This window comes from Dasypus novemcinctus, chromosome 1 (assembly GCF_030445035.2).
Source record: "Dasypus novemcinctus isolate mDasNov1 chromosome 1, mDasNov1.1.hap2, whole genome shotgun sequence".
Classification (NCBI taxonomy): Eukaryota; Metazoa; Chordata; class Mammalia; order Cingulata; family Dasypodidae; genus Dasypus; species Dasypus novemcinctus.
In genome coordinates, this window is record NC_080673.1 from 151,847,401 (window position 1) to 151,860,638 (window position 13,238).

The following is a 13,238-nucleotide window of genomic DNA, read 5'->3' on the forward strand; positions in this document are numbered from 1 at the left end:
CCACCCCAGTTCCTGGTTTCTGCTGCGCTTCACCTTGACTCTCCCCTCGTCTCTCTTTCGATGCATCATCTTGCTGCATGGGGCACTGACTTACCCACATGGGCACTCATGCAGGCACTGGCTCACCACGCAGGCACTCGAGTGGGCACTGGCTTGCCACACGGGCATGCTTTCTCTTCTTTTTCACCAGGAAGCCCCAGGGATCGAACCCAGGTCCTCCCATACAGTAGGCAGAAGTTCTATTACTTGAGCCACATCTACTTTCCAAAGATGGTTTTCTTAGATTCCCTCTCTACCCCAAATCTAGCACATCACTCAAAAGTTTGTGATGCAGATGGATTAGAATAAGAGAACTCAAAAATTGATCTAATAATCAATTTGACCACTATTTGAGAATGAAATCTCAGGAATGTTGCTATCCATGTGTTTATATAGTAGGAAATACTAATGTAAGAGAAGCAACTTGACACTTCATTTGCAAGTTAGACTTCAATTTAAACTCTTAAAACAGGACTCATTCCTGTTTGTATCACCTGGGAAATAAATTTTTCAACACAATAAAGCAAATAAACTGAAATACAAGTAAGCTATGGGGAATATATTTAAGAAAGTTAAGAGCATGTTCTTTAGAACTGAGATTTCAGTCTTGGTTCTCCATTTACTATTTGTGTGACTATGGGCAAATGAATTTACAGTCCTAAAACTCAGTTTCTCTATCTGTAATACAGGCATAATAAGAGTTGGGAGGATTAATCAGATGATTTGTATTTAGAGCTTCCTACTTGGACTGTATTATTTTAAGCCCCTGTAGAAACCCCACTAGCTTGTTGGTTCTTTATCTAAACTCTGACATAATGCCCCATTTTGTCTTGAGGAATGGTATAGGAAACATTAATGCAGTATTTGCTACTTTTTGTTTACAGCAGGGATGTTAACTTCCACAACACTTGTGGCCTTATTCATTTTTAAAAATTTTAAATTTAAAAATTTTAAATACTAAACTTATAGGACATTTACAAAAATAATGTAAACCCCATACAGAAGACTCCAATATAACCTTATTCCTCCCCACCCTGAAGACACCCTATTTTAACATTTTGCAACGTTTATACTATTATTCAATCTTTTCATCAATCTATCTTTGGGTCTGTCAATCTGTTTATCAATCCATTTTCTCATCACCTGAGTGGAGGTTGTATACATCATGGTCCTTGAACACTTAATACTGCCATGAACATTTCCTAAGAACAAGGATTTTCATTATGTATCCATCTATGTATGATTATCAGTTCAAGAAATTTAACACCAATATAAAGCTTACATTCTATATTTCAATTTTTTCATATGTTCCAATAATGACCTTTCGAGCCTTCTTTCCTCCCTTGTTAGATTTCATCCAGGATCATGTATTGCCCTGGTCACTGTCTCCTTATTCTTTCCTTTGTTTGTAAAATGTGGGAACATATATAGAACATAAATATTCCCATCTCAATCACTCCCAAGTACAACTTACACTGGGATTAATAACATTTACAATGTTGTGGTATCTTCGCCACCTTTCATTACTAAAACTTTCCCATCTCCCCAAACAGGAATCCAATACCCATTAAGCATTAATTCCCCATTTCCCCTGTCCACTCCCCTGGTGATCTATACCAATTTCTGTCTCTATGAATTTATATATTCTGATATTTTCTTTGTAGTTACTGTGGGGCTTAAATTTAACATTCTAAATCTATAACCATCTCATGTGCTTTGACATCAACTTAACTTGAATATATACAGGGAAGTGGATGTGGCTCAAGTGATAAGGCCTCAGCCTACCATATGGGAGGACCTGGGTTCAATCCCTGGGGCCTCCTGGTAAAAAAGAAGAGAAGAAAGCACGCTTGCCTGGTGAGCCAGTACCTGTGTGGTGAGCCAGTGCCCATGCAGCAAGCCAAGTGCCCGCGTGACTCCCACGCAAGTGAGTCACACAGCAAGATGATGATGCAACAAAAAAGAGAAAAGGGGAGAGTCAAGGTGAAACGCAGCAGGGACCAGGAACTGAAGTGGTGCAACTGACAGGGTACCTCTCTCCACATTAGAGGTTCCCAGAATTGAATCCCGGTGAATCCTAGAGGAGAGAGAAGACAAAAAAGAGAAAGAGATACAGAAGATGACACAGCAAATGACAGAGACAGCAAAAACAAGGTGGGAGAGGGGAAGGGGAAAAAAAGGAATATATACAGAGTATGTTCCTGTACTCCTCCATACCCCCCCACCTTTATGTAGTTCTTGTTACAAATTACATATTTATACAGTATGCATTCTAAACCACTAATTTCTCATTACATTTAATGCATTCCTTTTGATTCTGGAGGAAGTAAAAAGTGGAGTTACAAATAAAAAGCACAAAACTACTAGCATTTACATTTACCCATGACTAACCTTACTTCATGTGGCTTCTTTTTATTGCCCATTTTACTTTCCTTTGAACCTGCAGAATTGTCTTTAGCCTCTCTTGGAGGACCGATCTAGCAGTGATGAATTTCCTCAGTTTTTGTTTATCTCTCTCATTTAATCTCATTTAATGATTTAATCTCTCTCTCATTTGTGAAAGACAGTTTTGCAGATTCATTAAATTTAGAATTATTAGTTGGCAATTTTTTGCTTTTACCACTTTAAATATGTCCTTCCGCAGCCTTATTGCCTCTATGGTTTCCTATGAGAAAGTGACACTATCTTTTTGAGGCTCCCTTATACATGGCATGTTGCATCTCTCTTGTGTCTTTCAGAATTCTCTCTTTATCATTGGCATTTGATAATTTGATTATAATACACCATGGGGTGGGTCTATTTGGGTTTACCTGCTTGGAATGCGTGGAGCATCCTAGATTGTATATTAATGTATTTTGCTAAATTTTGGATGTTTTCAGTGACTCCTTCTCCTTCTGGGACTCCCACAATACATACACTGGTACACTGGATGGTGTCCCACAGATTCCTCAGGTTCTGTTCAACTTTTCCCCATTCATTCTTCCTTTTGTTCCACAGATGGTATGATTTCAATTGTCCTATCTTCAAGTCCTCTGATTCTTTTTCTGCCAACTCCAACCTGCTGTTGAATCCAAGGAATTTTTAATTTAATACTGTAGTCTTCAGAGCTGTTTGGTTCCTTTTCATAATTTCTACCTCTCTATTGATACTCTTTGTGTTCAACTATCATTTTCTCGATTTCCCTTAGTTCTTGTTAAATTCATCTATTGTTTACTTGATTTCCTTTAGTTCTTTTTTTAAAAGGTTTATTTATTTCTTTCCCCTACCTTTCCCTTCCCCTCCTCCAGTTGTCTGCTCTCTGTGTCCATTTGCTGTGTGTTCTTCTGTGTCCGCTTGTATTCTTGTCAGTGGTACCTGGAATCTGTGTCTCTTTTTGTTGGGTCATCTTGATGTGTCAGCTCTCTGTGTATGCAGCGCCACTCCTGGGCAGGCTGCACTTTCTTCATGCTGTGTGGTTTGCCTTATAGGGCACACTTCTTGTGCGCATCAGCACTGCGCATGGGCCACCTCATCACACGGGTCAGGAGGCCCTGGGTTTGAACCCTGGACCTCCCATGTGGTAGGCAGACACTCTATCTGTTGAGCCAAATCTGTTTCCCTCCTTTAGTCTTTGCCCCTATTTTCCTTGAGCTCTTTGAGCATATTTAGGATGGTATTTTAAAAGTTTTCATCTGGTATGTCCCAACTCTAGGTTCTCTCATTGATGGTTTCTAATATTTTAATCTTCTCCTTTGCCAGGACCTTCACTTCTTATTTTTTTGTATGTTTTGTAATCTTTTGTTGAAACCTAGACATTTTCATATTTCAATGTGTTATTGTTGGAATTTAGACTCAGAAGTTAGCATTAAGACAGAAATTTCTTTGAATGCTAGAAGCTAACAAAATTTTTAAAAAGAAGAAAAAAAGAAAACCCCTTTCCTAGTTTACACATTTACCAGTACAAGTGCTGTCTTCAGGGCTAATCTGTAAAATGAGTTTGGAGAATAGCTTGGGGCCAAAGCATTGGGGTTCTGTGCATGCCTCTAGTTTTGGGCATGTGTTTCTGGTGGCCAATTTAACAGGAATTCTCCAGTTAAAATGGTTAAAATGGCTCTGAATATCCCCTCTTCCCTAGGAAAGTTTCTTATGGTCCTGAGCACTGTACCGTATGTCCCACATTCAACAATCCCTTCTCCCAGGCAGCACAGCTTGACTGCTTTTCCACAGCATTCCAAAGGAGTTCCTTGATCTGCCTTCTAAGTGCAAATCCCTCAGGCCACCACCAGTCATATATGCTCCCAGTATGTGTATGACAGCTATTCTGCTCCCTCTGGAACCAGGACCAGGGACTCACACTGGGAGTGTGGGCTGGCTCTGCACCAAGAAAGTAAAGAATGGTGGAGGGGCCAGCCACGGCATCATGAGATCCTACTGCTTTTCCCCCCAAGGTTTATTTTATTTATTTATTTCCCCACTGGTCCTGCATTGTTTGCATCTGCTGTGTCTGTTCATCTTCCTTATTTCTTTAGGAGGCACTGGGAACTGAACCCGGGATCTCCAATGTGGGAAGGTGCTGCCTAATCACTTGAGTCACATCCACTTCCCCCTATTGCTTTTAAGAAATCTTTTTCTTGACGCAGCGCTCACCCTGTTAAATGTTTCCTGGAGTTCTGAGAAGCATGCTTCTGCCAATTCCTGCTAGTTGTTCAAAGTTTCTATGGAAGGATGGAGCCCTGAAGCATCTTACTCTACCATCTTGCACTTTTTGCCTTTTTAGGGAGACTCACCAAAGGAATTTCTCTTAAGTACTGCTAAAAAAGAGTTTGCTATTTACAAGTCATATTAAATCTTTTTTGAATTAGAACAGGAAATATAAAAACACTGTCCAGTGATAAAAATTTTCCTTACCGTTCATATCTTTCAGTTGAAATTTGCCTTTTCATAACATCAGATTCTGTTTGTAATTGTGCCATTTTGGTTCTCAGTAGGGTGTTTTCCCGGCTTTGACTAGCTCTTAAAAACAAACAAAAATCAAAGAAATTAGTAACACTGTTTCACAGAATCAAGTCCTATAGATTTTTCTTTTTGTTATTAGTACAAATGGAGGTTATGCTTAAGAATGGAAGAAGATCAAGACATTTAAATAAGGGAAGTGGACTTGGCCCAATGGATAGGGCATCTCCTACCACATGGGAGGGCCACGGTTCAAACCCCAGGCCTCCTTGACTCCTGTGGAGCTGGCCCATGCGCAGTGCTGATGTGTGCAAGGAGTGCCCTGCCACGCAGGGGTGTCCCCCGCGTAGGGGAGCCCCATGTGCAAGAAGTGCGCCCCATAAGGAGAGCCGCCCAGCGCGAAAGAAAGTGTAGCCTGCCCAAGAATGGTGCCAAACACACGGAGAGCTGACACAAGAAGATGACGCAACAAAAAGAATCACAGATTCCTGGTGCCGCTGATAAGGACAGAAGAAGTCACAGAAGAATACACAGTTAATGGACACAGAGAGCAGACAACAGGGGGAGGGGTTAAGGGGAGAGAAATAAATATATCTTAAAAAAAAAAAAAGGTATTTAAGTAATAATCCTCTAGGCTTCTGTTATATTTTTCTTTTTTATTCACCTGGTTCATTTAACAAACATTCATTGAGCTCTTGATACATGCTAGGCAATGGAGCAATGCTGGTGATACTAATTTAAAGAAGACAGGAACTATAAAATCAAGATGTAAAGTATCTTCATCTATTCTTTGTTGACTCATGAGTCATAAAGAGAAATATTTTTAACTGCTTTTAAAAGCTAATTGCCCCACTGGTAATATGTACTCTGGTTTTCTTCCCTCTTCTAAAAAATACGCCCAAACTTCTCCATCTTAAAAACACCATCATCAAACTCTTACAAGTAATAATACACTTAATGAGGATCTAATCTCATAGTCTGTTCTTTTTTCTTATCTATAGCATGGGACACAGTTTACTATCCCTTCTGAAATACTCTTTCAATGACTCCTCTGTTCACCCCTTAAACTTAGGTAGTTTTTTAAAGTTCACTCCTCTCATTCACTCCCATGGCTACTACTAGTGTTGAAGCTTTCCAGTCTACATCTCCATACATGATATCTCTAACTACTTCCCTGAATTTCCAAAAGAAGCAGACACTTAACTCAAATACTTTGGTTTTGTTCACCCCCTCCACTCCCTTGCAAAACCAAAAGAAAATATTTCTGACAAGCTCTTTTCTTCATATAGGTTGGTTTAATACACTTACAGTTTGCTTTCTGAAAGGGTTAATTTCTCTTTAAGTATCTGAATTTCTGTATCCTTTTCATGGGAAGTTAAATGAGAATGAAATTCTTTATCCCTATTTGTAGCCAATAATGATTCCAGGTTTTTAATTGTATGTCTCTCACTTGACAATTGTTTTTTTAACAGTTCTGCTTCTGCCTTTACATTTTCTAATTCTGCTGCAACCTATAAGAAAAACAGAGTAAGATTACTTCAGCACAATTTGTTACTCTGAAAAAATTCTTTATCCTTTAATTCTGCAGCACTACATACCTATCAGTCGCTCCATTTTGGATACTGGTTAAAGATTTTGAACTATTACATTATAAGAAATGCACCTTATCTTCAAAATAATTTTTACTATTTTTCCTAAGGATTTATTTGGCAATGAGACCTACTCCAATCCTCAAGGAGTTTTCACTCAGGCCACCTTTTCAAGAGAAGGTCATTTACAATGAAATCCTAAAATTTATCAGCAATGAGTCCCCTCTGATCTATTAAAAATCTGTACTCTGATTACATAGTTGAGTCAGTACTTTACTCTCAGTAATTAAAAATAAATATACTACTAGGTGAGTGAAAATTTAAAACACCCATATTCACCTCAGTTGGGAATGGGAGGTTCTAGTTAGTTAAGACTTTTAAAATAAAAGTCTAAATAAAAGTTTAAAATCCAAGATTTAAACTTCTTGAGATTTTTATCAGGAAAAATATTCAACTTAGGAACCAATAAGCTGCTCAATCCTTCATTGCAGTCTTACTTTCAAACAGAAAAAGAAATGTATGATATGTGCCAATTTATAATCTATAATTAGAATATTCAGATTCTCCTAAATACCCATTTACCTCAAACAGGGAACACCTAATTTCATTACCATGTTTGCCAGAGAAATCTTGGCAAAGAACCTAGTAGCCAAATTTAAAGTCCTGTCAAAAGTAACTCCTCTAAAGCGGAAAAGATATGTTGGGTAGTGAATGATAAAGCAAAACAAATAAAGGAGGGCTTAATAAAATATGCCATGACTATATTTATTTAGTTCTTACCCTCTCAAACTCAAGGCTTTTAGAATTCAATTGTTGAGTCATAATATCTTTGCCTGAATCAAGTTTAATGCAAAGTTCTCTAAGAGATGACAAATCATTTAACACTACTGCCTTCTCATCTTCTTGACGTCTAAGTTCTTCTTCTAATCTAGACATGGCCTTTGCCATCGACGAGATCTGAGATTCGTAAGCATGATGTGCATTTATGTGCTGAGAAATGAGAAAGAGACAGGTAAAAAAATTAAAGTATAATCAAATAATTTTAAGGTTTGAATCTGTGCAGGTACAACTTCACTTTATAAAAATATGACAGCCAACTTTTACACATTTTAAAATGTTCTTGGCAAGTTGCCTGCTATTTAAAGATAGTCTGTTGTAATACTTTGCACAAAAAGAATTGTGTCTAATAATCACAGTAACTAAATACATTCATTTATGTATTTGGAAGACACAAAGATGAAAAATTCATATGTTATGGTGATGTGAATATCAGGGACTTTTGAAGTTACATTAAATGTTTCCTGTATAAATTTTCTTTGTTATAATAAAGTCTTTTCAATAAAAAGCAATGTATAACTTATCACTCCCCAATTGTTTTTAGTGTAAATTCAGATTTTTTATAAAGGGCCTGCTTTAAAACTAAATGGCTGAAGTCCTATTTAAATTTAACTTACTAAAAACACAACTTTATAAAATTTTAGTAATTTGAAACAATGAACAAAATTTGAAATACACATAAAAGTTAATTTTCTAAAATTATTCACATTTTAAATGACAACTGTGAGTGATAAATATAAACAGGTATACATTCTACTTCTAGCCTTTGGGAAAAGCTCCATACTTTATATTTAAACTCCAACTTTTATTAAGATTTTAAAAAACTGTCTTTATGACAAAAGCTTTATTTATGATTCTCAAACTTTACATATTCAATAGAAGCAAACTATATTATGAAATAATATTGTGATATCATAAACATAGTAACTTGTTTTAAAAAGAGAATTAACAATGTCATGATTTCCCAGAAAAGAAAATATTTTATATGCAATAATACTAAGAAACAAACTTTATAAAGCTCTGAACAAACATACATCTGTCTATATTTACACACAGTTTCATAAAACCATTTACTTTTTACAATGTGTGATAAAATAACAGTATAAATCTCAAACATATTATTTATGTAATGTGCAAAAGATCCAAAGTAAATATTAAAAAATGCCACTAAACTGATTTCATGACATGCATTGGCCTAACACGTGTTACTGAGGCAACTTGGAACCATTACCCTGAGGATTTGCTTATATGCCATTGTAGTTTATTAAGCTCTATATTAATATGCCAGGAATCGTTAAAAGGCTATAAATTTCATCACTTAATTTGATCTTTAACAGTCCAAATCTAGGAGAGACTTCAAACAAGTTTTAAAATCTAGCAATCAATCCTTTTGTTTTCTCCTGGGATATAGTTTAACAAGTCAATGGTTCTCGATTTGATTGTAAACTCTGTGAGGAGGTATGTCTTATTCCAAACTCTTTATTTTGCATAACACCTATAGCATAGAGGCTCAATAAATTCACTCAACAAATACCAATTCATGGAGATTTTACTATACCATGGATTAGTAGGCAATGTTAAAATGTTTAGAATTCTAGGCATTAGGAAGAAAAACAAGAGAGGAACAAAACATAAAAATCTCTGTGTTAACTGAGTATAATCTAGTGGAGGGAGACAGACAATAACTAAATCAGTGAACCATTTGTCAGGTAGTGGTAAGTGCTATAGAGAAAAATAAAGCAGAGGAAGGAATAGGTAAGGCTGGCCATAAGAAGGTGAATTTTAAATAGGGTGGTCGCTGAAGGACCCCTCTGATATTTGAGCTAAGATCTGAGGGAGTACAGGGAGTGAGCCATGTAGGTATGGCAAGACAGAAACCTCCCAGGCAGAGAACAGCCAAGTTCAAAAGAATAAGTTCTAAGATGGGAAGAACAGCAAGGAATTTAATAAACAGCTGTAGAGTGGGGTAGGTGGAATGAAGAGGGGGATCTGATTGTGTAGCTATCACAAGTACTTCACCTTTATTGCAAGTGAGATATGAAACCACTATCTGACTTACATTTCTACAGGGTCATTCTGCCTGCTGTGTAGAGAACAATCTGTAGAAGGTGACAGTAGAAGCATAAAGATCAATTAGGAGAGGCTACTGCAATAATCCAGGCAATAGATGATAGCATCCTGGACCAAGGTTAAGACATATTTTAGCGCTAATAGGATTTGCTGATGGAATGGATGTGCGCCATGAGAGAAAAAAAGAAGTCAAAGGCTACACCAAGTTTTCTGACTAAAGAAACTGAAGAATGAAGTTACCATTTCATGAGCTAGGAAGTCTTTGAGAAGAGCAGATTTGTAAGGAAAATGTACAGGTTTGGGACAAGGTTAAGTTTGAGATATAGTCATCCAAGTAAACTTGTAGACAGTTGGATATATGAGCCTTGAGTTCAGGGAACCATCAGGAGTAGATCTTTAAAGCCAGGAGGCAAATGAAATTACAAAGGGACTTAAGTGTAGAGAACTCATCCAAGGACTATTTCCAAAGTTTTTAAATTGTGACATCAGGAGGAAACAGGAAAACAAACTTGGAAGGAACATTCACTGAGGAAGGAGTAGAGTATATGTTTTAGAAGCTAAGAAGTGTTTCAAGGGAGAGAGAATAATCGATGGTATTGAACACTGTTGATGTGTAAGGTAGAAAAAGGACTGGAACTGACCATTTGAATTAGCAAATGGAGGTCATTAATGACATTGATAAAAGAATTTTGGTGAAATGCTGGGGGCAAAAGCCAGATAGGAATGAGTCCAAGAAGAAATGGAGGGAAGCGGACTTGGCCCAGTAGTTAGGGCGTCTGTCTACCACATGGGAGGTCCGCGGTTCAACCGCTGGGCCTCCTTGACCCGCGTGGAGCTGGCCCATGCCCAATGCTGATATGCGCAAAGAGTGCCGTGCCATGCAGGGGTGCCACCGCGTAGGGGAGCTCATGCGCAGGGGAGCCCACCCTCAAGGAGTGCACCCCATAAGGAGAGCCACCCAGCGCGAAAGAAAGTGCAGCCTGCCCAGGAATGGCGCCGCCCACGCGGAGAGCTGACACAGCAAGATGACGCAACAAAAAGAAACACAGATTCCCATGCCGCTGACAACAACAGAAGCAGACAAAAGAAGAACACGCAGCAAATGGACACAGAGAACAACTGGGGTGGGGAAGGGGAGAGAAATAAATAAATAAATCTTAAAAAAAAAAGAAATGGGAAGAGTAGCAATAGTAAGTAGAGATGATGCTTTTGAAGAGTTCTTATATAAAAGGGAAAAGGGAAATAAATATTTATCTAATAAATAAATGAATGCTAAGGTTTTAATCAAACCTAGGCTCCCAAGAGTTCTAGTGCCCTAGTTATATAGGCCAGTGCACACTTAATTATCATTTAGGTGGTACATAGGTGGCCCAGCTTTGAAAAGATTCTCAGAAATTTATTCAATGAACCCCTTCTAAGCTCCCTTCTAAGAATAAAAATGTAAGAAATCTACTTTAGTACACAGAGTAAATGAAATCTTATAAAGCACTTTAAAAACACCCACTTATTCTATTAAACAAGACAAGACACAAGTGACTTGCTAGACTAGAGGAATTTTACAACACTTTTTAAAGGCTAATTATGTTTTTCCTCTTCAAATGTTACTTATCTGATTCAGTGACATGTTATTATGCCATTAATTAGCAGCTCAAAAATGTTAAAATATGTAAATTTATATTGCTTACCAGCTTAAAAATTTTCAGAAGGAAAAGAATTTAAGTCAGTAATCACTCAAAATAACTATGAGGTAGCTACTACCATACAATGATTCTTGTTTTATAAATGAGAAAATACATTCTACTACCAAGTAGCAGAGAACTTGAGCACATCATTTAATTATCTTACCTTAGAGTCCTCACTGGTAAAATTAAAGAGAATGTGATTACTTCTAAAGTAACTTCTAGATATAGGATTTACTGTGACATGTGCTAACTGTCTTTATTCTTTATTTCAAAATTAATTTATTAAAGTATATCACTCATATATAAACATATATAAACAATAAGGGTATAATAATAATTGTGAACTTACAAAACAAACATATATAACATTATACAGGACTCTCATAATTCACCCTCCCACCAATAACTTGCATTGTTATTAAACCTTTTTAACTAATGATTAAAGAGTATTGTCAAAATATTACTACCAACCAAAGTATTTTCCCTGCAACCAATCCTATTATTATTATCTTTACATAATCTATATATGAACATACGTAAACAACTAAGTATATAGTAATTGTTGTAAACTTACAAAGCAAACATGCATAACATCATACAGGGGTCCCATACATCAACCCTCCACCTACACTTCGAATTGTCATGGGATATTTGTTACAAATTATGAAAGAATAGTCAAAATCTTACTATTAATCATAGTCCTTATCTTACATTTGATGTGTTTTCCTCCAACTGACCCTATTATTATGTTTTAAATATATTTTTTATGACAGAAGTTGTATACTTATAAAACAATCATGCACATGTGCAGAATTTCCAAACAACACCATTCCATCAACACACCACACTGTGGTGGAACATTTGCTACAGATAAGATAATATGATCTGATTATTACCATGTCCATAGTGTACATTTGGCTCACATTTTCTATACTGCTTCATTATCAACACAGTGCATCTTTTATATAGACGCAAGAATATTATATTATTACTGCTAACCACAGTCCATAGGTCACTTCAGGTATATTTTTCCCATGCTTCTTCACATTCCCAACACCCTGCAGTAAGATGTACATTTGCTCTAGCTCACAAAAGACAGTCTTGCATCTGTACCATCAAGTGCAATTCTCATCCACCTTTTTTTTTTTTTTTATCCACCTCTTGGTTTACTGTTCTTTTCAGTTCCTAGATTATTCTCTATCATTCTGTCAATTGGCATTTACATACCTAGACTACCATTTTCAGCCACATTCCCATTTATAAACTAGCTATTACTATGTGTTACCATCCACTCCATACATTTCCATACTTTTACAGTAAAGCTAATAAAAACTCCTACATACATTAAACATCAGTAGTCCATCTCAGTCCTCCTCTGATCTCCTTTAAGAATCCACCATCTACCACCAGGTCCTGAAGATGTTTTCCTACAATTTCTTCTAGAAGTTTTATGGTTCTTGCTTTTATTTTTAGGTTTTGATCCATTTTGAGTTAATTTTTGGATAAGGTGTGAGATAGGGATCCTCTTTCCTCCTTTCAGCTATGATATCCAATTCTTTCAGCACCTTTTCTTGCATGGACTGTTCTGCCCCAGTTGTGTGGGTTTGACATGCTAGTCAAAACTCACTCGACTATACCTGTGAGGGTCTGTTTCTGCACCATAAATTTGCTTCCATTGGCTTATGTACCTGCCTTTATGCCAGTACCATGCTGTTTTTACCACAACATTTAGGTAATATGATTTAAAGTCTAGAGATGAGGGTTTGCTTTTACTTTTTATGATGTTTCTGGCTGTTCAGGACCTCTTACCCTTCCAAATAAATTTGATGATTGTGTTCTCCATTTTTTTTTTAATGTAATTTTTATCGGGACTGCATTGCATCTGTATATCAATTCGAGCAGAATTGACATTTTAATGATATTTAGTCTTTCAATCCGTGAATATGGAATGTTCTTCCAGTTATTTAGGGCTTTTTTTATTTCTTTTAACATTGAGTTACAGTTTTCTGAATACAAGTGCTGTACATCATTGGTTAAGTTTATTCCTATTTGAGTTTTTATCTGTTATATTTTATTTTCACCACTTTTT

The 13,238-nt window shown here is 36.7% G+C and overlaps 1 protein-coding gene across 13 annotated transcripts in view; it reads right to left on the reverse strand.

The window, feature by feature from the left end:
- Positions 1–13,238, reverse strand: part of CEP135 (centrosomal protein 135) — an 89,556-nt gene that overhangs the window by 9,846 nt on the left and 66,472 nt on the right. For 6 of the 13 annotated variants that reach the window (XM_058298126.2, XM_058298140.2, XM_071216509.1 and 3 more), the window contains 3 exons: positions 7,341–7,550; positions 6,280–6,482; positions 4,927–5,031 (listed from right to left, as the gene is read on the reverse strand). In XM_058298126.2, coding sequence (XP_058154109.1) covers positions 4,927–5,031; positions 6,280–6,482; positions 7,341–7,550 — 518 coding nt within the window. Of the gene's footprint in view, positions 1–2,849; positions 3,101–4,926; positions 5,032–6,279; positions 6,483–7,340; positions 7,551–13,238 lie in introns of all 13 variants that reach the window. The other 7 variants (XM_058298100.2, XM_071216506.1, XM_071216501.1 and 4 more) reach the window with 3 other exon arrangements.